The sequence below is a fragment of the Manacus vitellinus genome, unplaced genomic scaffold (genome assembly GCF_001715985.3).
Source record: "Manacus vitellinus isolate BGI_N305 unplaced genomic scaffold, ASM171598v3 scaffold_3_pilon, whole genome shotgun sequence".
Lineage (NCBI taxonomy): Eukaryota > Metazoa > Chordata > Aves > Passeriformes > Pipridae > Manacus > Manacus vitellinus.
The window spans coordinates 24,191,693-24,218,819 of NW_021940535.1; the positions used below are offsets into that span (position 1 = coordinate 24,191,693).

Below are 27,127 nucleotides of genomic sequence, written 5' to 3' on the forward strand. Positions count from 1 at the left end.
CTCTTTCCAGAGACAGCTAAACACCTCAAAGAGTTTCTCCGCAAAGAAAAAACCCACAAAGTCCAGTTTCAAAAATCATGTAGTTTCAATGAAACACAAAAATGCCACTGTATATCTAATCAGTTTAATGAAAAGGTGCTGTGACAACTTTGCTTTATCTGCAATAAAACTATGATTATTTATAAAGAATGAAAGAAAAGGTTGCGACTTTCACAGTTTACCTGGAAAGCTGCTGCCTTCCTTTCACATCTTTTTGCCTTCCTTCCTAATTCTGAAAGCTTCTGCGTGCCCTTTACCAAGTGCTCCATGTGTCGTGACATCTTGCTTTTCTTCTCTAGGAGGATCTTATCAAGCATGATTTGCTCCAGAAAACTATTTGGAGCGGTGTAATTGTATTGCCTCTTGCTATGACTGTATTTGCACTCAATGCATTCACACTGGTGTGGGCATAATGGAGTCCTGGATGAGTGGCTGCATATATCCAAGGAACAAGAGCAAACGTAAACACAGGAGCAAAGAAATATTTCCAAAATTCAGTGTATCTATATAGGTTAAGTATATCCATAAAAGTTTCTAAGGATGGCTTTTTCACAAAACTCTTCTTCAGTTTACCCTAAACATAATGCTGTCAGCATGTAAAAAGCATTACAGCAAAATAAGCCTTCTTCAACCATTTTGCATCCAAATTAATTAATTTTGCACTGGCATTCATTAAGTGTTCACAGAGTCACAGAATATGATGAGCTGGAAGGGGACCATAAAGATCACTGAGTCCAATTCCCAGACCTGTGCAGGACACCCCAACAATCCCACCACATGTCTGAGGGCATTGTCCAAATGCCTCTTGAGCTGTGTCAGGCTTGGGGCCCATGACCATTTACCTGGGTAGCCTGTTCCAGTGCCTGACCACCCTCTGGGTGAAGAACCTTTCCCATCACCACAAAAGCTCAGTGCTTCAACATACTTATGTATTTTTTGAAATATACTTCTAAAGCTAAAAGCAAAGATTAAGTCAGTCACTATACTGCTTTATGCAGATATAAAACCCCATGAATTTTCTATTTCACCTCTGGAAATTCTGTCTAAGAGAAATCCTATATAGGTTAAAGAAACACAATCGAGTGGTTGCTGTAATCACACTGGTTCCCACATACTTCATATATCATCAAATTCCTCTTTGGAGTGAACTGTATTTTTGCCATTAACTTCAGATTGAACAGAACTGGACACCATGATTTCGATTTTTGAAGTTGTACAAGTCCCTGCTTATCTGTGCTTGTCAAAGTCAGTGATAAACTAACAAACTGTTATGAGGGCAGGATTTAGACCACTGTGGAGTTCTTCTGAATGTCAGAAAATCAGCAACATTTCTGTGCTGAAGTGACCTCTCAGTTTCAAGGGGTATTTGACCAGAAAAGTAGTTATAACTTAATGGAGTTCAGATTGACTCTGAGCTGTGACAGTTGACACTTCCCCATGTGCCAGACAGGGGTCCAACCACCAAATATAACTCTAGTTCCAAGCTTATCTCAGCACACTGCAGTAAGGACTCCAGAGCATTACTGTGGCCCTGGGTGGGGGCTGTGCTGGGTGCTACACAGCTCCACATGGAGTTTCTCTCTCATCACAGAGACCAAAATGCAGCTGTGAGACTGGAAATTTCTTTTGACACACTGTGAAAATCAAAACAGGCTAGACACATTTAAAACAGCTCCAGATGGTCATTTAGGCATGTGTTTCTGAGCAAAATGCAGACATAAAATGTCTGTCTTTATTTACCTCTGACAGCAAGAAGAGAGGTAGTTCTAGAATTATAGTTCAAAGGTCCTTCTTTTAATTTTTTGAATTGAGCTAGCAAATACAAGATACCACTACACTCCTTTGAATTAGAGTATACTTCCCCAGAATAAACATGAAATAAGACAGCCCCAACATTAAATTTTTTTTGTTTTAAAGGACATTATTCATGTATATTACTACAATATATCATGCATATTACTACAATATATGCATATACGTGTCTTAGCAAGAGTACTGTATGCGAAATTAACAGGGAAATACTTAGAAAACCCATTTAATTCCAGCACTGTAACTAACTTTCATTTTGTCCTCTATGACTTCCAGCATATTTAAACTTTATAATTTGTGGAGTCACATCTCCCTCATTTTAATGATTATTTATTGCATTCTGTACAAGATGAACACAGTTCAATTAATCAAGGGAAGCCTAAAAATCAATTAATATGAATTAAATGAGCTACACCAACTCTTAGGAAAGTCACACATAATTTACCAAAGCATTGTCAATAACGCTTAGGGAACTTTGGGAAAATTGCTCATGAGTGGCTGTTGATGCAGTTAGATGTTTTAAGCCTACATCATTAATATTACAGTCAGGTTGATGCAGAAAGACTTGCCATTTTTCTCAGTAAGAAAACTCATTATTTTCTTGTGACTTTTAAGAGCTAGTTTAGAAGAATACTTATTTCACCTACGATTACAAAAACAGAAATTAAAACAAGAAATAAATAAAGAATGATTTGCATTTAGGGAAAACAAATAAATTGCTTTACAAACAAAAAAAAATCAGAACATCATTAGTTGAAGCAAAGTAGCATAAATTCATCTTTAAAAAATTGTTTGTAAAAGCAAGGCTAGTCAGCAGGAATAGATACTTTATGCAGATTTGAGTTAGCTTTCAACTGAAATGTGTTTCAGCCTTTTTCTCCTTTTTTTTATTGTTTGTGACATATACGCACCCTGCAGTACAGCTCTTCCCAGTGAAAGACAACCTCCTTACACATGATCCTTATGAGAGGTCTCTACTCAGCAGCCCTGAAAAGCCCTCTAACAACAGTCTCATTTGTAAATCAGTGAGGGACGAAGTGGGTTCCGGTAGAGCTGGAAGTGGCCCGAGACAACTTGTCTCAATGGGGCAAAATAACTATTGTTATCGAGCTTAACAAAATGGCACAGCATGGGAGACACGCTGAGCCAGAGAGCAGCTGGTTGTAATTCACACTGGTTTTCAGAAAACACTAATCGTTCCCGAACAGACCTCTTTGAGGATTGGTCTTCCCTGCATTTTCAATTTGTCACCTTCTCTTATGATAAGGTCAGCGGTGACAGCACTTCCTGACATTAACAGCTGTGGCTTTTAAAAGGGTCATTGTGGAACTACTAATTGCAGTAATTTCATTAGCATAAATTATTTATTCTGCCATTCATTTATCTCCAGGATTTTTTTTTTAATACTACATTGTACTTTTCAATATATGCCCATTCAGGGTTGTAGGCAAAGGAAATTATTATTGTTAATTTAGTTTTCTTTATTGAAAAAAAAAAGCAAACAAAAAAGAGTTGATACAGTAACAAAATCTGATTTAACTGCAGTTCTCTAGAAAACATAAAGTAGCTTGAAGCCAGTAATGAAGACTGGTACAAATCAAAACCATTCATTAGTCCAAAAGACAACTGAGCATTAAATCCATATACACTCAAAGAAAATATAATGGGTGAAGTTTGTTCTTCCTTATCCAATCTTTCTACTCTAGGCCTTGGCTGACTGACTCTAAGCATGCAAAAAAACCCCAAGGCAAGTTATGAGTAGTTTAAACAGGAATTTTGCCTGCATCCTCCCTATAACTTTTCTCAGAATGTATAATAGTGATCACTATCATATATATAAATCTTAAGTCTTTGCAGTTAAGTTGAGCTAGCTGAAACATGCCAAGCAAAGAGTAAAAAAGACCAACGTCACTGAAAATGAACACATCTCATGGGCAGTTATCAAAGCTGAGAAAAAAAGCCAAGCCAGAAGAAAAGGTAAGGGGTGTGGGTGGGTGGGCAGGGGGGAGTCTGAGGCAAGGCGAGAAGGCAAAAATATTACTCCAGGCTGTTTCTTTGCCACACCACATGTTGTAAAGTATTTTGGAATATGATAAACTAAGAGCATAATTAATTTATTCTTGGTATGCTTAACAGTGTGTGCTGTTTGGTGCTAAGCAGCAGAGAGGCAGCATAAAACACAGCAACAGTAAAATAGTCAGAGGAGATGTACATGACTGTTATTTTCAGAGGTGGATTAAGCAATCCTAATTCTTTTATTCTGGACTCAATGCTGATATGTGAAACCAGATGAAAGTAAGAAAGGGAGGTTGCCTGTCATGTTGAATTTGAACACAGATTATTTTAAAATACTGTAGATCACGTATATCAAATGAGGTATAAAGGCATCTTTGTAGATTTATTAAGCTCAGTACACAGATTTCAAAACTGCTACACTCTGTTCTTGTGCTCTTTTAAAATTATGTTCAGCAATTTGAGTACTGAAACAGAAGAGGGCTCTTTTCCTCTCTTCTCTCCCAAGAAATCAAAGACACCAGAATCAATTAAATTTCTGATACTTTCTATTTCCCTTCAAATACCTCTGAACTCACTGTTTCTTTTTCTTAACCCACACATTGACCAATGTCCCTCCAGGTGAAAAGGATCTCACAATGCCTACTTTCAGCAGGCACCATAATTAGGGAGGATCACTTGTTCTTCCTCTTGAGATACTTTCACACAGGGCAAAAGGGATGTTCACAACACCCTTCCTAGAGCATACTGACACTGCAGTTCATCATCTCCCTGCTGAGCTCAATCTACCCCACTTCTTTTCCTGGCTAAACTGTATCTTCCAGAAAAGTAATAGTTTCGAAGATAAAGAGATAGAGAAAAAAATAAAACTTAAACCCCAAAAACTTCCTTCTCAACTCCCACAATCACTCTGAGTTTTTTATGGCTTTCCCTCACCATTTAAACCCAGAAACTTTCCAGCTTTTGTCAAAGCAATTTAAATATGATATCATATTTGTATTGAACTCTCAAGGGAAAAAAATCATTACCTTAACTTCAAGGTACCTTAATTAAAAACAATCTGTAATATTGTTAAACATCAATAAACAGAAAGTCCCCTATCAATTACTATTGCTCTATTTTTCTGAAACTGTGAAAAAGGACAATCAGGATCTAAGTGTCAATGTCAATCTAAGTGTCAAAATAGTCAGTAGTAGACCTCACCCTGCTGATCAATCATACAGTATGTTACAGAAGCCCAGGCATACATGAACCCTAACTAACAAGATTTCTCTACTAAGAACAAAGGCTTTCCTGAAGTACCTAAAAAGAAGCAAGAAAAATGACATATTAACACACCAGCACTAGAGAGGAGAGGAGACCACCTCCCATAAATCTTTGATGGAGAGGAGATGGCAGACTTCAGGTAAGATTCCCTCTTCTTCAGGGTGGTCTTTTTCCACCCAGCCTCTCTCATTCTTTTGATATTCTAATACATCTCCACAACTGTCCTGTTGCCGCTCTCTTTACTAACTGTTTTTCTGTGGTCCTTCTCCCTTCACCTTCCTTTTACTTCTCCCCAGACTCCCTGCTGTACACCTCTCCTACTGTTCTGCTTCAGTTTTGCTTTTTTTTCCTGTCTCTCATGGCTTAGTTCCCCGTCTCTCCCCACCCGTAATATTGTCATAGTTTCTCTGTTATTACAATGCCTCTGTTCTGAGTTCCCTTTTCCCATCACTTTCAAATCTTTCCCTTGCCTCATCTCAGTATTTTTTTAATTTTGCTGTCTTCTCATAGGTTGCACATGCAGACATGATTCAGGCACCCAGTACTGCTTTACACATATTGATGGCACAGAAACCTTAACTCGCTTTCAATAAAGTGTCACGTTATTTAGTTAGTCGACATTCATTTCACTTGCTGGGAATCAAACAGTAAAGGTATTTACCAGGAGCAGTTAACAACAGTGTGAAAAAAGAAACTCATCAGCAGTTGCTAGGATCAGTGAAATATTTCCTAAGTACCTAAAAAAATGAATTCTAGAGCAACATAGTGATTAATTATTTTATAAAAAGTTTAAAAATAAAACTCCTGAGTTAATCAATATATTATATATTAAATATAATACATTATGAATTGCTATATATGATATATGATAATTACATATTTATATGTAGTAATATTAAAAGACTGAATTCTGATGACCAGATGTATTTTCATAGAAGAAAAATACAGTCCTTTCAGTTAAGGATCTGAAAAAACAATATATTTAAACCAAAATAAATTCTATCTTCTTTTCTCTGTGCAATCCTATCCATTTCTTTCAAATAAGAAGTTAGTATCACATTAAAAATTAATGCAATTAACACCCTCTCCCCTCCTTCCAGCTCACCAGACAACAAATAATTATCCTGATGACACTGTAAGTCTACATTAAAATAAAGCGGAAGGAGCTGATGGAACATACAAATGCCTGGTTTATTTGCAAACATCTCTCTCTCCCCCGCAGTCCTACAGGAGGCATCCGTGTGCCGCCGGAGCGCTGCAGGGCCGGCAGCCAGGGAACCTGGATCGGGTTCCGCAGCCTGGCTCCCCACACGGCCCCGGGGAGGGGAAACGCCCGGGGGTTTCCTGGAAGCAGCCTCAGACATACCTTCCCCTTTCCTTCTCAATTTCACGACGACTCCAAGTATTTTGTATGGGTCCGAACAGAAAATAAATGTTATCAATGCAGGTATTTGCCTGGTGTCACCCTCAGCTAAAACCAGACGGCTCTTCCTTGGGCATTCCTGAAATCCCTGGCCTACTATGATTAAAAATCCCTTACACAAATAAACAGTCTCAAATATAACAATGAAACTAGCGCAATTGCAGTCACTGAAAGAAATTAAATCTTTTCTAGATCTACGTGAATAACTCCACCAGTCTCACTGCCATCACAACAGTGTTGTCCCACACTGGAAGGGACAACAGAGACAGCTTAGTAAAATTCTTAGAATAATATGAGTATATTCCTTTTCCCCATAAGGAAACTCACTAACATATGTGGGGTTTTGTTTTGTTTTTCTGAAAACAAACAAGTGACACTCTATCAGGAATATGTCAATCAGGAACAAAGGGAGAATAATTGTCTAGATATTAAAACTCTAAATGCATTTGCCATGTGGTGCCATGGATTGCCCTTACAGGGGAAATTTTCACCTGTCTAATGGCTGAATAGAGGGAAAACTCTTCTTTAGTTCCCCTGGACTGTGCACTGCAGTATTTCAACCTCACATGCTACAGCACTACTGAATATATTTAACTCCATTGGAAAGGGTTAAATAAACTCTGTATCTGTAAGATGCTAAATTGCCTAGAATTGAAGGATTCTGCAAAGACAGTCTTCTGCAAAGACAAATTATATACCTTTTTTTCCCTTACTTCTCTGCCTGTGCTAGACAGCTCTCTAAACTCTGCTGAAGGAAGTAGGCAGTGGCATACCATAAAAATTCAGCTTTTAGCAGGGGTGAGCTTGAACAACACCAAAGGCAATAAATATGCAAGAATGAGTAAAAAGAGCATTGTTTTTTTCCAGCTTATTCAGTTATTGATCTTTCAGTGATCTCCATTCTTTCTTAGAAAACCGATGAGCTTGAAACTCTGTACCTCGACCCCCTCAGCTTCCTCAATGAACCTCCTGCTGCCAGAGCAAAGGGCCTCCCGTGGCCACTCCTGAAACCAGTCAATAGCAGGGCGCTTAACCATGGCTGGGAACTTCCGAGCTCATGCTCATAGGGCGGCACTGGCTGGAAAGAAACACAGAACAATCTGCGGAGAGGAGGGAGGAAAAAGGGAGAGGAAAGAATCGCAGGCCCTCAAAGAGAGGTATACAATTAACCATAGGCCAGCAACAGCCGCTAAACAGCTAAAGCTCCAAACCAAATTTGGAGCTAATAAACTTCGTCAGTGACCTTGGCAAACAGGTTTTGCTCCTGTTCCATTGTACAAACATAGCACACTTGCAGTTTCCTTCCCCTCTATCCATGTTGGCATCCGTTATTCAGTTTGATAGCTACAGATGATAATGCAGGCATAGGAATGGCTGGCCTGCAGACAGCCAGAAGGTGCACATTCAGCTGGTCATGGTGACAGAAACCCACTTCTTGAGTTTCTAAATCTATTCAAGCCTCTTCCTGACACTTCAATACACAGTGCAATCCCTCTAAAAGAGCAGGAAGAAAAGGAGATCTGGATTTCAGTTTGCATGGGAATTTTTAGGGACAAGTCTTTACAAAAGTGGAAAGAGATGTCCAAAAAGGGTAGGCTAAAATATTCAAAGGAAAATAAAACTGTGATTGGCTCTTAATATCACCAAGCCTACCCAAAGAAATTCACATTTGGGAAGGAAGGGTTATTGTAGTCCTCAGTTGTATCTGTGGACCTACTTACTACAGTTAGCACATGCTTTGGCCATTGCATTTGCTCTTCATTCATTAGCAAAAAGACATCAAGCTGTTAAGATAGGACTGGAGTCTCTCCTACACACTTCTTAGTAAAGGAGCTATTTTTACTGTACAGGGCTTCTCAAACCATATGGCACTTACATTGTTAATTCCAGTAGAAAACATCCAGATGGTTTCATAAGAGTTTATAACTTGTCCAACAGCCACAAGAGCCCAGACAGACCCCGGTCAGGCATGCCAGAGAAGTGACAAGTTTATTTTTCTTCTGGACTGATTGGGAACTGACATACCTATTAAGAGAAAACTGGATAAAAAAGGAAGAAGAACAGAATGTTGAAAGAAAAGAATCAAAAGAGGAGTGAAGAAAGGAAGAGGTTGACCCAGGACAATACTTCACTGGGTTTTAAAGCAGTCAGAGAGTAAAGTGATGAATAGATAATAAAAGAGTTCAATGGTATCTGGAAAGAAGATTACATGGAAAAAGGAAAAGAACTGCCACTATCTCATAGTTTCTAAAAATACATCTCTGCAGTGGAAAACACAGGACAGGAATTTATGCAAACAAGCTAGATTGTAGAACCAAGTCAAACCAAGAAAATCTTTACCATAATTCAGAAACATCTCTTGAAGAAAAACCATTTGCTAGGACAATTATACATATTGTAAAGCTTGGATTTTATGCTGAACCACAGGGTTTGTCCTTTCTCCTCCATATTCAAGAACTTAGGCAGAAATGTAGACATTCAAGCAAAAATACAGCAGAGTCCAGGTTGTTCAGATGTGTTACAAAGACAGGTTAATCTGCAAACTGGTTTAAGGTACATAAGAAAACATCACCTACTTTGAATGTGTTCAGCATGAAGAGGCAAATGGCAGAAATGTCCACATAGAATCCTAGCCAAGTGGTGAAAATTACACTAAAATTGTATAAAGATACAGAAAGATCTTGGAATTTACTGCAAAATTTTATCAGGCCAATGAGAAAGAAGGGCAACACAGAAGAAACAGTCAAAAGATACAAGAATAAATGTTCTGTACTCCAAAACTCTAAATCAGAGAAAAAGAAGAAATGTACAGAAAGAATCTGCTAGGTCTGTTTCACGATTCTCAAAGACCTTGAACACTTTTCTGAATTTGTTTCTTCGTTACACCATGTATGTTTCAGTCAGACACCGTTTCTTCCTCATGTCACCTCATTTTCTGAAAAAAATCTATGTTCAGTTGTAACACCAAGACTCATGGTAAGCAATGTTGAAGCCTAGGGCACTTAATTTTCTCTTCTTCTATTCCACTAGTAGCCACTTTCTAAGATCTGCAGGCCCTCTCTGCTCTGGTAGCAGCAGTAATGGAGAGCCTGGAGATATCTGTCTCTGCTTTGACGTGCTTCCTACAAGTGCCCTTGCTATAGCAGTGGTGCCAAACTAAATCTATCACACTTCCAAAGGTGAAACCATACACAGTCTTGCTTGAAGTTTCGTCTTCTACACCCTCCTACACTGCTCACATTGCTCATATGTGGAAAATTACTTCTTGGAATAGTTAGTCCTAGAGCTCAAACTGAAACACAATTTATAATTTCCATTACTTTTCCTGAAAACACAAAGTTACAACTGAGAGATTTTTACTATACTGTATTGTTAGGCAGGAAATTTCAGCACAGGCCTAGATATAATGTAACACCCTGATTAGATAACTATCTCTTTGTTAATTATTTTTTTATGCACAACAAAAATATAGGGTACAGAATACACTTTAAAAGTTACTCGTAAAAAGACTAACCTCACCACAGCATAACTTTTCTTTCTCCTTTAGCTTTAGTGAAGCTTGGTAAATTCACATCAGGCATAGACTTGATATGGCATGTCTTTGGGGTTCATTGCATTCCCCCCAATGAATTCCCTATACTATAAAGGACCTTGTGCACTGCTTGCTTTGCACGCAGAATGATGAAGATTCCGTGTGGTCTGATGGTAAGAGAGCTACGACAAAATTTGAGTAGGTACTACCAGCTACATTTTGAACAATTTCTGCATAAGCAGGAAGGCCTTATTTTAAAAACATTTATCTTCTGTCCAGGCCATACATTACTGTTTAATTTGACAGAGGAGAATAAAAATTAATAGGAAATTCTCCTTGTAAGAAATGGAGAGTGTCTTGCAAGACAACTGGGATATAAATACTACAGAGAATGTATTTCATATAGTAATGGAAAACTTTCTCCAAGATAGACTCATTGTTTTCTTTGAAAGAAATGTGGATTGAGAGGGATTATGCAAGAATCTTTCATCTGAAATTTTTTAGATTTAAATTCGCATAACTGAGTAATGAAGACAATCATTGTGGAAGAAAGAACTGTTATCATGTGAAATTAATATCAACTTCCACGTAGCATTCACCACTCCTAAGAACCCAAACCCCCTATTTTCTCAGGTGTCCCATTTGAGCTTCACACTCACATGTCACTCTCACTACAGATGGGTCTCTTACACTATATTTTTTGGCTCAACCTCCTTCTGCTTATGTCAGATATGCAAGGTCTCTAGGCTTATTAAGTGCTTCAAACAGAGCAAGACAGACAACTAAAGAGCACCTTGGCACATGCTTGACCACTGCTCTGATGGGGCCCATCCCATTTAAGTGTTAGTGCACTCACTTGTATGGTTTTCCCATACGAAACTAAGCAGTGCTGCAGCAGGAGTGAGGAGCTTTACAGACCAGGAATCAGTCCTGACCAGTTCTATGCCACTACCATCATTTTGCAAGCACAGCACGGGAAAAGCTAAGCCATATGGATGCCAGCCATGTCATGCTACTAGTCCTCAGGACCACAAAATGCCCTTCCTAAATTTACTAATACAAATATACCCTTAAAAGTCAGCTCTCTGAGTACTCAAGAAGAGATGGCTGACATCCAAATAGAAAAGCCTGGAGGTTTTCATAGAGAAACAGGAACTCTTACTGTAAGAGCCTGCCAACTGCAGAAACAGATGTTTTATGTGCTGCGGAAAATCTTCGATAGTTACTCCCCACTGAATCAAACAAAATGAAAAAAAACCCCAAACCCAAACAAACAAACAAACAAAAACAACCCTAAAAATGAAAACAAATCTGGGGTCACTATCAGTTTAACACAGAATCAGAAACACTAAAAACATAGTTCTTTTTGTCTGGAATTAAAGCAGTCAAGCTGATAGACATGTGTATTTATGCCCTCAAAAGAAAAAAACATGAGAGCTGGCCAAAAGCTGAGCTCTGATGTGCCTTCACAAGTTCCTCTCAGATTCACAGATAAAAATAGATGTTCTATCAGTGGTCAAGCAGACTGCAAGGAAAAGGCTAATGTGTCCTAATAAAAGAGGATGTGGAAATGAAAGACAATAATTTAAAAGAAAAGTAATAGTAAAAATATGGACAAGATTGCCTGTGGCAATGCAGGACACCCACTCTGCCTATGTTTGACATTAATTTGGACTAAAGCATGAAACTACTGTACTGCTAAATGCCATAGAAAATGAGGAGCCAGCTAAATCCTGACAGGACTACAGAAAGAGAAGACCATTAAAAAGATGTGATGACTAAAGTAGTCATGCCAAGTTGGAAGGAAATTGGAGAAATGGCCTTCCCCTGAAACTAGCAAATTTAGTTCTTAATGCTGGGACTTCACAACAGCCACTGAGGGACTGTAAACTTTGAAACATGAGGAAAATACACAATGAAGAAACTTGTTCAAGGAAAGAGGAGCAAGTATTTGTAGTAGACTAGCAGCTCATGAAGAAAACTGGCTGCACCCGGACTGAATAACAGAGATTCAGTTTAAAAAACCCCCCAATTTAACATGTCTGGCTTTAGAATATACCGTAATGTTTAAGAGCACTGAGGAAACTGAGATGAGAACTTCAAAAACATGCAAATAGGAAATGACACAAAGAGTATGCTTGCTGGAAAGAGTACACTTGAGAGCATGTTTATGTAGGGCATGAGGGCTGCAAGGGATTTAGGCATGATGTTCACATTTCTGGGGAAAAGTTGAAAGGTTACCATGACCAAAAGAATGAAATAAAATCAGATGGATCTCAAGAGACAGCATGACTGACTGATATATCCATGCTTTCAAGAAATAATTGCTTCTTCTGGCCCTTACTTTTTCAAGAAATTTTGGTAACGTGCAGAGTATTTAAGAGTGATTACTGCATAGAGATTTGAGATATTGAAAAACTTCTGGAGCTCCAGTAAATTACTGAGCCTTAGAAACCTCTTATCTTATGTGTGCCTTAGCACTGTCAGTACATTAACTTTTACAGTTTGACCATCAAATTTCTTTTCTTGAGCAGCATTCTTCCTTTATCATTTATTTCATGATTCATCATGAAAGTTTTTGAAATTCTCAGGTGCATGTATGTCCTCACATACCCTTCCAGTTGTGGACCCATATTTTATAAAAGTGCAACCCACTGTCTTCACCTGACATACTTTCAATTTAAATTTGCACCTACGTACATGACATGTTCTCAGTACATTAGCAGCAGAATGGATTGCAAGGTCCAGATTGAAAACAGTCAAAACAAAATCAACACAAACCAAAAGAGCTATGGTGATTCAAAGAATAGCACTGGGTAGTATTGGTTCCTGAGTGACAGATTCCTCACCATAAACAGAACTGCAGTATGTAAAACTGTAAGTGGGCACAAGGGAATTGTGGCTTCATGTAGGAATCATGTATTTTTCTAAAATACAATTGAAAAATGAGACTATATCACTTCACTGAGCTTTAACATTATAAAACGGTCTAAATTGTCCCTTCTGCTCTTTCACATTATATTAGTCTTTTATTCCTCAAATACAGGAAAAGGAAGAGGTGATAGGTCACCCAGCACTAACTAAAAGTTCACATAGGTATTAGCCAGTGTGTTAACTCATAAAATTTATGTCTCCTTCAGTACTACAATGTCTCTACTTTCCTCCTCTGCAACATGAATAGATATCTCCTGTTCTTGCCTCCAGTAGTGCTAATTTGCACAGTGGGGGACTGGTGAAATGGTTGCAAGGTAAAAGGCGTTTGAAAGCTGCCTTTCAAAAGGTCCTTAAAATGAAAAAAGAAAAGGAAAATAAATGAAGAAATGACTGTAGGAACAAGAAAAACAAAAAAGGAGAAAATGTGAAAAGAGAAAATTGAGAGAGATATTAGAAATAATTTTTCCTCTGTCCTTTCTTAAAAAAACATACACAAACACAATAGTCATGAAACAGAGACAAATAGCACTTTCAGAAAGAGATATGCAGAAGGTAAGCACCACTATTGACCATGTTATTTAAGTCTGTAAGAGTGAAAACAATACAGAATATGTTACACTAGATTCCATACAGGTCTCCACCAACCTTTAACTTACAGAATAAATTTGTGGAGGGACAGAAGTAATGGCAGTAGAGTTAGAGACAGGAGAGAACATCAGCAAAACTAAAGCAGAATTGGAAAAAGAATAGATGAGGGGGAAAAAAGAGAAAGTGGTATGTTATAAAGTGTAAGAACTCGATACAAAACTCATAATCGAAGTGTAAGAACTTGATAAAAAACTCATAATCAAATCAGAATGGTCTTTAGATCAGTCGTGGTTAAACATTTCAGAAAATGAAGAAAAAAGCCTGCACAGAAGACCACTGTAGAATAATCTGCTATGGGAAGGCTCTTCTCATCCCAAATCAAATAGATCATACTAATGCACAAAGTATGGGGCATATATTCCTTTCAAAACATTCTCTTTTTAGATGGTTAATGGTTTTTAGACTTCTCATTTTCTTATAAGCTACACAGATGTTTCAGATGATGTGTGAAATGGAAGCCTACATAAACTGAAAGTTCCTAAAGATGCCACTCCAAAAACAGTTTTTCCCACTTCTGCTTTCAGGACAGAATTACAGTCTTCCTCAACAACATTGTCTCTTAAACAGAGCTTAGGAGAGACACTTGTTGCAATTGTGGTATCATATTAATGTGAATCACTAAACAGTTTTAAACCTGAAAACTACAGGTTTAAAAGCTACATGGGTATTTTTATTTTTAAATGGTGTAGAAAAAGTAGAACAAATTAACATTTTCTGTGAAATTTCAATTATTTGTGAGAATGTTTAAGAGTTGAGTACACATACAGAATTACTGTGTAATTAGGGAACATATTTATAATTGCGTCAACAGCAGCACTAACTCCTCATTAGCACCTCACTTCTCTCTGAAGTGCATCATTGTGTTCAAGACATAAGACCATGAAACTAAGATACAGAGCAGCTATGTTACTTTCCTGTGAAAGGCAGGATGTCAATGGCCAGATCTAGGAGTAAAACTCACAGGGAGGCAAATTACAGGGGTAACATGAGAGAGGCAAATTCAGTGCCACACGTCAGTGAGCAAGCTTTCAAGAGAAGTATGCCACCATATGCTGGGTTGTGAGATAACTGAAGTATGTTGCTATTTTGATCAGCTCATGACTGTTTCTTGCCCCTGAAAAATGCCTTACTTTCAACTGCAGCCACTATTCAAGACGAACCTCCAGCAGTGCTCTCTGGTGTCCATCAGGCCCAGGGCTCAGACTTTTTCTAACTCCTGCAACTATGACCTTCAAGCCTTCATCACTGAACAGATCTGGAAGCTCTCCTGTGAAAAGATAAAGGAGTAGGTAAAAGAAGCCTTACACAACACGTGACAAATAATCTACATGGTATTTAGCCCCATGGGGTTTAAGCACATAACTAGAGCTATGCTGGTACCAGACAGATCCAGTCACAAAAGAGTCTTCTCCTGTTCCCTATGCCTTTTTGTCTAAAAAGAAGTTTTTCTATTTCTTTAAGGGAAAGGAAATGACATTTTTTTGAAATGACAAAAGTATTTGCCCTGATAGGAAGTTCACTCATAAATTATGTATGCCTCAGAATAGTGGTTCCTTTTTTTCAGGTTGTCAGTGAATTGTTTATAAGTCTGGTTGCAAAAGTAAATAGTAACTTTTTAAAAAAATCTTTCAAGATGCACTCCAACTGTGCTGAATATTATTCTCATTTTTTCTTCCATTCTATCCCTAGATCCCCACATTCAGAATCCAGTTCCTCTAATCTTCAAAACATGGGCAAAACTGCATTGCTGCATGTTACACTTGTGCAGTCATGAAGACAGTGCTTGAACTTAGTGAAATCACACCAAAGTAAACATAGCATTAAGTCAAAAAGAGATTTCCATTTCCCCCCAAACCATTGTACTTAGGCATGATTAGCTTCAGCAATTTGTCTTCTCAGTGGGCAATTCTTTCTTAAGCAAGTTAGATTCAATGCTCAAGGTGTATGGGTTGACTTGGCCTCTTTAAAAGCTCTCCCTACAAATACCTGAGAGAGAAATAATCTCTTTAAAGTTCAATGAAAACACAGATCATTTGTCATTGGAAAAGATCTTTCAAGAAATGTGTTGGTTTAATCACCTGATGCCAACAAGTCATTAATCAGCACAAAAAAGCGTTCATCTGGAACTTGGGCATCTGTCAGCAAAAACACTGTTGGCATGTTCTTGGCACCAGTCTTGATGTACAAACTGGCAAGATCTACCTGTAAGGAAAGGAGGCAATCACTCATAATCTGTTACAATGTTGATACAGGAAAAGTGTGGAATGCATGTTAGCAGATGGCAGCACACTGCTGACCTCTCTTTACTTTTCTCGCTTTATTTACATGTCACTAATTTGCTACATAATATCCAAAGGGAGATGCAGTTTGTGTTTTTCTTCCATATCAAACACGGACATTTCGACATGACCTAGTGGTTAAGATCAAAGAAATCCTCTCATCAATGTAACAGAAAGAGATATTGCAGCCATGAAAGTCCCCATCAAGAACAGACATGACTATACCAATAGTGTCTGGGAATTGCATTGAAGATCCAGATTAATTTTAAATTCTGTTGTTTCTGAAAACTTGTTTTTTTCTTTAGTGAATTTATTTAGGAAGGCTTTCCCATGTGAAAAAAAACCCCTAACCAATTAAACTGAGGTGTGCTCTGGTGCACTATTACTTTGGCTACGGCCCAGACGGAGACATGGTTGGGACCATTGTGCTAATAGTGGTACAAATATGGAATGCTTTTTGGCTTGGGTTTCCAGAAAGAAAACAACCCACATCAGTTGCATTTGAGTGCAGTCACATTTGAAACACAGGATAAGGTTAATGCTGGCTGTTACGAACAAGCTGCCACACAACCTAGCAAAGCAAATCCTCAGGCTTGTTAACAGAGGCTTAGAAGTTTCCCTGCTTGGAAACAGCATGGGGGAAATGACCACTTAAGCCCACATCTTACATTGCACCTCATTTGATGAGGGAAGGAGGGCACAAGAAGTTAAACACCATGAGGACACTAAAAAACACACAGCATTTTTCAAAGCAGAACAGCATGTACCTCCCTCCGAAAGCCAAAGGTTTAAAAAGCCTTGGTCTACACACACTGTGGTGGTTTGGCCATGGCCCAAGGCTAACAGAAGGGCTTTTTGGGGACAGCCATCCACCAAATCTGACCATAATTGGATTGTTATTTGGCCAAGTCTGAGATTCGGAACTATTGTTTGTTGTCCACACGGAGTAAAGAGGAAGAAAATGTTCCTTTCTTCGCTGTTTGCTCACACAGATAGGGCACAGGTAGACAGTAAGCCTGATAAGAGCACTTCACTCAACTACAGTCCTTGCCTTTGCATATGGACAGTTTAAGTGACTAAATGACAACATATGACAAGGAGAACATTTCTTCTTGTGTTCCTCCACTTCAATTTTATACCCCTAAATCAATAAGGGTTCAATGATGCGCAAAAATTTGTAACAAACTGCTAACTACCAGAACTCCGACCACATCTTTGTAACCTGTGAAGTAGCCACCTTGGAAAAAGTGGAGAAACTACCAAAATTCTGTGAAGCGTTTAAACAGACATTAAAATAAATTCTGCCCACCCATTTTTCAAAAATAAAGAAAACAAGAGGTCCAGCTGGAAACCAAAGGGGTTGTTACTTTAAATTCTACTGTTTCACCTGTGATTTTGTCAAGCCTGTGCAACAACAAAACACATTCTTGAAGCAGTGAACTCAAAAGGTTCAAATAATATCTATCAGTTTACCCTGAGGTCCTGCATCCCGTAATCTTTCTTCTGTGTGATTTGGAAAAGCTCTAGGGAGCAGATATATGCTGCCAGCCTTGACAAGCTCAGTTTACCACCTACTCCAATCAGAAGTGCACAACCCCTAGGGAATTCTAGGAAATAAGTGATTTGGCACCTGATGACAGAACACCAATAAAGTAATGTAGACTTCAACAACATCCTTAGTCAAGTTTCTAAGTTTCTTTTTATTGCATCACAGTTGCTTTTTTCTTTTTTTCATTCTTTTTTTTGGTCTATTTTTGAGGTAATGTTCTCCCGACACTTAAAGGTACATTACCTTCATGCCAGCATTTTATTTCTTTCCTCTAAGTTCTTTTCCTTTCTCAAATATTCCTTTGCACTAACCTCTACAGTGACCAGAGCTGTCTGATTGCTTGTTCTTTACATTGAATTGCTTCAAAGCATCACCCCAAGATCCTGATGGGCCCTGACTGGACTCAGAACAGAGACCTAGTTAATTTGAAGGGAGGTTGGCTGGACCCTCGAAGCACATGAGAATTTCATGTCTGGCAGTTTGCACCACAAAGGCTGAAGGACAAGAAATCACCTAATGAAAAATTTGCATCAAACTTCAATTTACTTTTGGAATATCTAGTCCAGACTATTTAAAACATGTTTTTATTTGCTGATCATGGAATACTATAGGATGAATGAGGCCAGATAAGAATTTTCCCCCAAATCAGACAAGATTTAATTTCTAAAATTTTTAAATGTGTGTATTGAGGTAATTCTTCCCCCAAAAAACTATATTTTAGACATTAAAAGAATTCTCTTGCAATTGATATTTTAATAATTCATAAAAGCATCTAAAAATATTCACAAATCTTTATTTTTTTAAAATCAGATACAGATTCCAAGGCATGAAAGTCTAATTCAGCAGATTAGATCTTAGAGGCAGCAAGTTGGACTTTATGCTTAATTTATTTTCATGCATAAATAAAACAAACCAAAAAGCATCCCCTTCATTCTCTGTGTCTCATGCCACTGAAAAAAGTAACCCCTGAAAAAACATTGATAAGAACCTTCTTAAATAAAAGGGATAATGTGTCTAATCTGGTTGCATCTAATAAAGAGGTTGAAATGTGTTCAACCAAAACATTACTGGAAGCCAATTCTCTTTGACTTCACTGTAGAACTTTATCAGCCTTATTCATGATTTCACAATGGATCCATAAAAAAAAAACCATAAAAGGTGCAGAAAAAATTTACAGGTTTAAATTTCACAATCACTTTTCCAGGACTGCCAAATTGTACGTCTAAGACACCCTGCCACTTTATTTGGCAAACAGATACTACTCTCGGTCACTGGACTTCAGAGAGAAGATAATGGCTTACCACCACTTTCAAGCAAAACTAGTGATACCTGAGAAGGCTTCTGTCTGCAATTCTGATGATTATCACATCAACCTCTAAATCAGCCTAACAAAATCTACAGTCCCTATGAAAGATCCATATGATTATCTTTGTAATTTAAGCGTTTCTTTAATCCTCTTGGAGAGAAACTTCTACAATAGACTGCTTAGTCAAGACTGTCTTCTCTTACATAGCTCCTGCCTGATTATGTGCAAAGTGAAAAACGATGACACTGAAATCCTAGTCCAACTCAATGAGAAGAAAATTTGTGTGTTAAACCGTTTGACACTGCAAATAATAGAAACTGCTTTAACAAAACTAATCTCTGCCAGCATGGGCCTCTGTCTCTTTCTGGAAATCACTGATATTACGCATGACTAGAATGACTGCATATGTTCAAGAAAGATTACAAATAATGACAAGGAGCAACAATGAACTCTGTGCCTCACTTACTCAGTAAAATCTTCACTTTGTCTTCTGAAAACTGGTTGATTTTTTTCCATGAAGGAAAACAAAGCAAATGCAGTTAATCAGATTTCAGAAACAGAAGCTGAGATTGCGGGCCATAATGGGTACTAAGATATATCCTGACATAAGAAAAACAAATTACATTAAACTGAGATAAGGTCAACCTACCTATGAAAAAAAGCTACAGATAAATAAAATAAATCTATGATGACACTTAGAAGTCTTGCTTGGTTTACATTTAAAAAAATACAAGGCTGGGCAGCAAAGCAACTTCAAGTCTGCCATGCAGGGGCATAGGTTAGTATATGCTTAAGGTATTACTTGTCCTTGTTTTGAATTAATCTCATTTTAAAAGCATTTTCCCTTTCCTGGAAACAAAAGGTAAATATTGGTTTTCTTATAAAGGTCTGTTACATCATTAACTACTTAAAAGATAAGGCAAACTTAGTCTACAGCTTTATAGACTGTCTTTCCAACCTCAGAAAATAAGTGGTGTAAATTTCTATAGAGTGCAAAAAAGGGTGAACGCCTGTTTAAATAAACAAAATGGAGGTTAGTTTTAACACTGAGCTACAATCTACTCTTCTATAACATCATCAATAAAGTGTATTTATCAGCACTATTGCTGCATAGTGCCCTGCATAAGCCTTCCAGTAAGAGCATTATGAGTCTGCACTGCAACAACTTCTGAACAGTAAAAAGCAACTTCATGCAAACATTGGTAGCATCTTGATGAATTACTTGCTCCCTTTATAGATGATATTCTGCTTACACATGCTGCATGGCACCCTCAAACAAGACTAGGTGCATAGAGGCATGCAGTTTATTGTAGCTTGAGGAATTCCTCGGAAGCATATTACTCAGCAGTTCCCGTGCTTTCACTGGCTCGCAACAAGGGTCTGCTCTGCATTTGAAAAATAGCAATAGATGAGCCAAGGCTGCAGCTACACTTGGTCTTCCACATTCTACCACATAGTTAGAGAGAAAAATAATAGTTAAAAAATTCCCCAAAAGGAGAACATGAAAAATGTTCTCAAGAAAAAACACTACAATAATGTAGTGATTGATGTACCCACACACTCTGCACTGAAAGACTAAAAGTAGGTGCATCAGGTCCAACTCTTAAGTGAATGGTCTATACAAGGACTGAACCCCAAACCTTGGCATTATTTGCACCAGGCTCTAACCAACTGAGCCAGTCTTAGAGTCAATAAGAAAGGAAGTTGAAGTAAATACTGTAAAATGTCTCTGGAAATAAAAAGGGAAAAAGAGATGAAGATTCTCCAGCATCAGACAGTAAATAAGAGTAATGAAGTGTTAAATAACAATACAACCTGGTGAACATAAATCTGCTTGTGTATCACAGAAAAGACTTAAATTCTAGTTTCATCCTTGATGCAGTTCCACAGCAGTTGCATGTCTGGCTATGAGCCCCAAGGACACATCTGCCAGGTGAAGGCCCACATGAGACTGCAATTGCTAAGAAATTCAGGGGACTCTCAATGCCATAATAAATATGGTGTGTCTCTTTCTGTTTAGCTATAGGAATCTGTACTAAATTTCAAACACTGCATTTTCTCCTATTCCCTTTCATCTCCTACCTATTGTAGTGAAAAACTAAATAGTAATTATTTCATGTATTAAATACAGGATTGCTATAATATGACACTTCAAAACATACCTGGAGCCTAGGTTTGATAGTGAAGCTGCCAGCAGTTGGATTCATATGAGCAACATATTGACAACTATGAATTTCTTTAGTAGTTAGCTTATGCCTATCATACCTGAGAAAGAAAATGATTAATATTAGTGACAAAACACTGAAACGCTGTACATTTCCAGGCTTAAACTCAGTTCAAGAATAATTTCTGTACTGTGAGAAATCTGAGATACAAATAGCCATGGAAGTATCAAAATAGGATTGACATTTTAAAATTAAGAATAATCCCAGAAATTTCTATCACATAATATTTTGTTCAAAATTTATGTTGTAATTAAGATATTACTTTCTCACAAAACATTCTGGTGATAAAGATTTTTTTTAAATAAAACTGGCTCCAAACACACTTGGATGAGTCACAGGAAGTACAAATCAGTTTGAGAATGCACACAATCATCACAGATAAGAGCAGAGAAAGTTTACAGATCTCAATAATTAAAAAATCATCAAAGATCATCATAGAGTATAAGGTGGTACACTCCTTTATTTGCAGCATCATCCAATAGATACTGTTTCTGGCTCTTCAGATGACACAGCTCCAGGTGAATTAAAAGGAGGTCACTTAAAAGGTAAAATTAAAAAAAAAAGGCTTTGAATTTCTGGCAGTTTGTGTTCCAATTGTCTAAATATGAAGAGTCTTGGTTCTTTAGAAGTTGGTGTACATCTGAACTAGGCCAAGGAGGTAAAAAAACACTGTAAAAGGAAAGTCGTAAATAGCCATTCCCTGCTTAAATCAACAAATCCTTCCTAGAACTTCAAAGTATAATGCATTCTCTTTCCTCCCATGCAACAAATTTTACTCTATTTTAGAATTCTCAAATGGTTAGGTCCATTTTCCTGAATGGTATGGTCAGCTTTTTTTCCTAATTTGATTTGTTTGGTAAAATTGAGTTTTTTAATTTTTGGTTTGGTTTTGTTTCAAAAGAATTTAAAACAATTCAAAAGAAAGAAGTATCATATCTTTTAAGCAGTAGGAATTTTGAGATCTGACTCTGAAATCTTTCTGAGAAAACCAAAGGTTTTTGAAGTTTTTTTTTGTTTGAGACTTCAAAAAAATGCTCAAATAGCATCTAGCTCTGGGAATAAAACAGAAGAGCATTGAGACATTAGTTTTGCATGTCTCTGAATTAGACTAGATTGATTTCTCCAAGCCAAAGATGTTTCAGATTTGAGTAGTCACTTCCTTTTTTTTGTCTTTACGTCTTGTGCCTTAACAAGATATTCAGCTGACACCTGGTGTCATTCCTTCATGGGATGAAGTATGATCTACAGAAAAAGCTTCATTTGCACTAAAAGATGCAAGAACAGTACAGACGTTATTGCCTCACTTTGTCACAACTACAGTCAGATCACAGTGTACATGTCAGTGAAAAAAAGAACATTCCATAAAACAGAAGTTTTAAGGGTGTGGATAAAACCCTTGAATATATGGTGAAGAAGCAGAAAACTGAGTACTCAGAGAACCCAACACTCAGCCTCCTAATGGAGTAGAATGCCTGCCTATTTGTCTGTGCACCTCCTTTTGACAATACACAGAAAGACAGCTATGTGTATTTAACTCGCTTTTTAATGTCTGAAAACTTCTTTACTTACCAGATCATTCACGAAATCGTATCTTTGTTAATCACATATTTTCTTCATGTTACAAAAAAATGGTGTACTTGTAAGTAAACAAGAATCTAATATGTATTTATGACAGCAATGAATTATTTACAGAAAATATTGGTCCCTCTGTAACAGAATGAAATAAAATACTAATAAGTTGATTTTAAACTTAAAACTTTATTTTTACACAGATCTGGTGAAAGGATGCTAATATATTTGAAATACTAAAAAATTATCATTTGGAAACTAAGAAGAACCTTATTTGCCCAAATCAACTTAATTATACTTCAATGGTCATCTTCTGTGTTTTTCTTCTCATGGCAGAGAAAGTCCATTCATTTGGACCAGTATCATTAAGTTTTTATGGATTTTGTCTGTTGCCTTTACACGGAGAACAAAAGATAGAGGGTGGTATAGGCTAAACATCTGGCAAACTGGAATTCCAAACAACTCTGAAATGTAACACAACATGCATGAAAATTATTACCATATGAAGCAATACTGAAACTAACACAACATGCATGAAAATTATTACCATATGAAGCAATACTGAAACTAAACAAAATCAAGAATTCCAAATCATGCTGGCTAAAATTTGTGAAACATTTCATCACCTACAAGTGGTTTTTTTAACCACTGAAGTCCCTGGTAATCAGTGAAACTCAGAGGTTGTCTTCAAGAAAGCATCACCATGGGGTTCTGAATTCCAGAAGAGTATTGTTGATTTAGTTGATTGACTACTTTGCAGCTTTTGAAAATGTCATTGCATATCCATCTGCATCCTTTGAAACTGAAATGCTTTGAATGTGAAATCCCTTGGTATCCTGACACTCAGTTCATCAGTGAGTAATTATTTTCTCCTTCTCCTTGGAAGGACTAAACAAGGACTTTGCCAAAATATGTAAAGTGTGAAAATATGAATTATAAATCGCATTTGATCAGGACATTTAATCAGGAATCTGGTGCAGCATCTCCCATACTAATGAAAATTAAGCCGATCGTATTAAATTTCAGCCTATTACTCCAAATGAGTTACTTACATGATCCTGAATGCAGACCATCAGGTTACAAACTTATTACAACACTCAACAAATTAATTTAAAGACCCTTACATACTCATCAGAACTGTAAAATCTTGAGACAAATTTTGAGTTCATAAAGTTTTTATCAATTGCATTGCTTCCCTTAAATGTGTAAGGGAAAGAATAACTACAGAAAGCTGTTAAGTCATCTTAAAAACACAGAAGCAAACAACTTTTATTAAGCATTAGTATATTACTCATCTTCAGTATGAGGCGTTCCTCAACTTTTGCCACTTTCCACAGATATATATGAAGGGATTCATCATCCATGAAAGTTTGATTTCCAATTGCACTGTTTCTATTTTGTACATGGAAAAAAGCACCTGCAGAAATCACAAGCAATTTATTAAAGCAAGACTGGAAAACTAACACTCTTCCTTCCGAGGTCATATATTTTTGTTGTTTAAATGATCACATAAACGTTTTTTCAAAATAAAACCACTGTGATTGGTGGACTTCAAGGAAAACCTTTCAGCCCAGTGACTGAGCTCTCATCTTCAGTGAGCAAGCTAAATTCCAAGGTTTTGTCTGCCTCATTCAGAGCTGAGATTTGAAGCAAAGGGGGTTATGAATAATTTAGGGAATACAGTGGTTCAAATCCTTACAGCACAGGAGAGATTTTCATGCAGACTCAATACTGCTTGGCAAGAGGAAAAAGATTTCTCAAAAGTTCTGTGTATCTAACCCAGATTTTTTATTTTGTCTAGTCAATAATATCATGAATTTGGGATATACCTGATATCGACTTTGAGATGATCAAAGCCACATTTTTTAAGACTTTAATATTTTTCAATAAGAAAGGAGTGTGAGGAAGAAAAAGAAAAAAAGGATTAACAGTTCCATGTATAATAAGTAGAATAGGAAAAAACAGACATTTATTTTTTTCCATTGTATTGGGCTGCATGTTAAATACTTTGGGTTAGGCAAAAGAAAAAAAAAAGAAAAAAAAAAGAAAAAGAGCAAAATATAAGTGTATGGTTTTGAACTTGTCTTGTTTCTTTAAAAACTGGGCAACATGGTCACCAGAGCTTGTAAGAAATGGAAACTGCACTTGCACAGGGACAGCTGAAGGCTGTATGTCACAGCACTGCCACAGTTCTGACTTGCAGCAGACTTTTTGGTTTCTTAGGCAAAGCAGTATAAACAAATACATAACTGCAAGCAGTTTCCATTAGGACTACAGAAGTATTGAGTTGTCATCTTAGATTTTTCAGTGAAATTAATCATCTGCAAACCTCAACAGTGATTTTGACTGGCCAATTCAACCAAGGTAAGAAATGCATCCAAGGACACTTCTGTCTAGTCACATTCACCTTAAAGCGTGGTCACTGACTGGAGGAGTAAGTAGATAAAGAAAGAAAGTGTGCTGAAGGACAGGACAGAAATGGAGAACCTCAACATATTTGCAACTGGATGATCATAAATTTTGGGGGGGAAAAGGCCATGACTGCACTTACCCTGCCTTTCTACCACAGAAGAGAAAAAACTTTTTGCAGAAACTATTTGCGTATGATAGGTTTAAAGTCTCTTAATTCCCTTCAAATCTTAGGTAAAAGACAATTTTGTTCTTTTAGCTTGGTATATACTTGTACTTTTAAACCCCAAATTAGGAATTCTTATTTTTGATCCTTAACCTTATCTAAATTTTATACAGTGTCCACAATTATAATCTATAAACATTTACACATTTTTGTTCTCTGTGGCAGTGTTCCAGACTTTAGCATTATTGAAGACCCCAGATCTAATGTACTAATATTAGTTTGCATCAGAACGTTCCTCCATCAAGTAACATTTTGAAATTTTCTGCTGTTCTAGAGGCAGAGCGGGTGAGTCATATGCCTTGGGGAAATGCTAAATAAAACCCTACACTACATGCTAATCTCACCCACTCTAGCAGACACCTCAAAAAAATTTATGTGGATACAGATAAGATGGGAACTGACAGAAAAGACTGCACATTAAAAGTGATATGATCTGCAAGAAAAATCTTTTAACCTCTAAACTATGGAAAGAACATGGCAATGTAGTGAATAACTGCACTTCAAGTTCAGTTCTTAATCTCTTATTTATGAACTGAGACTTAATTTAAAGTGCTCATTTGTGTAATTTGCTGTGAATGACTCTTTCTACTAAAAAAATTCCCAATTTGACTGTTCCAAAGAATTGCTTGGAGTGATAGCCTAAGACTATGAAGGCATTTCAGTGTATCACTTGAATGCATTTTACAGGAAGGAGCATTTGTACACACAAACATAAAAATAACATAAGAGGTAGTCATTTTGAGCTATACATGAGAGTACAAAATTGTTCCATCACAGTTCACAGAAAAAAATGTGGTAAACACAACGGAAAGCAAACACAATATACTTGTTTCTGGATTGTCATGCAGTTCTTCACCCACTGTGATTAGCGGAGGGATTTGTTAGCAGAGCATTTAACAAGAGGGGTTTGGCTGAAGAGCAGCAGACAGAAGGAAGAGCTGCAGACAACCAGATGAGTCCACTTTGTTCGTGTCTTGAATTTTCTTAGAAGGAACAGGTGGAAGTTTTACAACAGTGACTTAAAATATGAAGGGATACTACTAACATTTCAAAGCAAATCCTTAAAGGTTCATAAATTGGTTTATGTCACAAGACAGTTGATGGGTGTGATACACTTGCAGTGTAAGCCCCTGTGATGCTGATTTCATATCTTTGGTTTATTTAAGAAGTTTCCTGCAAGAAGGATACACAACATTTGGTGCCCAGGAGCTCCTTTTATCAGCTTCTGTTTGCAATGGAAAGTATGCTTTTGTACTCTAGTGCCATGGTCATGGTTGCTACTGAAATGGCATCATTAGCTGAAAAAAACCTCTCTGATCAGAGGAATTTCTGAAAGCCTTTTAAGGCTGATTCCCCATTAAAGGAGCTATGACAGTTTACAACAGCTCATGATCTCACTCTGATGTGCAGCAGATTTCTTTTCTCCTAATCTCTCCTTCATTTTGAGGGGCAAAAGGGTGATTAGGTTTTATTAATGCAGGTTTCTATGTTAATGTGAATTTGGAAACACTTCAAGGAATAGACTGGTAGGAAAGCAGATATTAATATGACCAAAAAGACCCTCCCATTCTCCCAGAATATGTTACTTCTGATTCATCAGCTTATGCAAGGTGCTCCTTTACCTATGGATGATGCATACATCAATTTGTTTCTTCACATGGGCTTCATCTACTTTAAATAGCAGTAAAGACATCTGTATTTTTTTAGTCTTTAACAGGCAAGTTTGACTATATATTTCTCAAGAAACCAAGTAAGCAAAACACTGACAAGTAATTTTCAGAGTTTTAGAACTTTCCTCTTCAAACTTTTGTAGCATCACAACAAAAAAAATCTCACTAAGGGGTATGTACTTTAATGCCTTGTTTATATCTACATTTCTCAGTATAAATCAGCTAAAAGC

The 27,127-nt window shown here is 37.2% G+C and overlaps 1 protein-coding gene across 1 annotated transcript in view; it reads right to left on the reverse strand.

Moving 5' to 3' along the window:
• DNAH11 (dynein axonemal heavy chain 11) overlaps positions 1-27,127 on the reverse strand; it is a 76,350-nt gene that overhangs the window by 36,423 nt on the left and 12,800 nt on the right. The window contains 6 exon segments of the mRNA XM_025895405.1: positions 222-471; positions 14,825-14,875; positions 14,877-14,931; positions 15,743-15,866; positions 17,417-17,573; positions 20,052-20,244. Coding sequence (XP_025751190.1) covers positions 222-471; positions 14,825-14,875; positions 14,877-14,931; positions 15,743-15,866; positions 17,417-17,573; positions 20,052-20,244 — 830 coding nt within the window.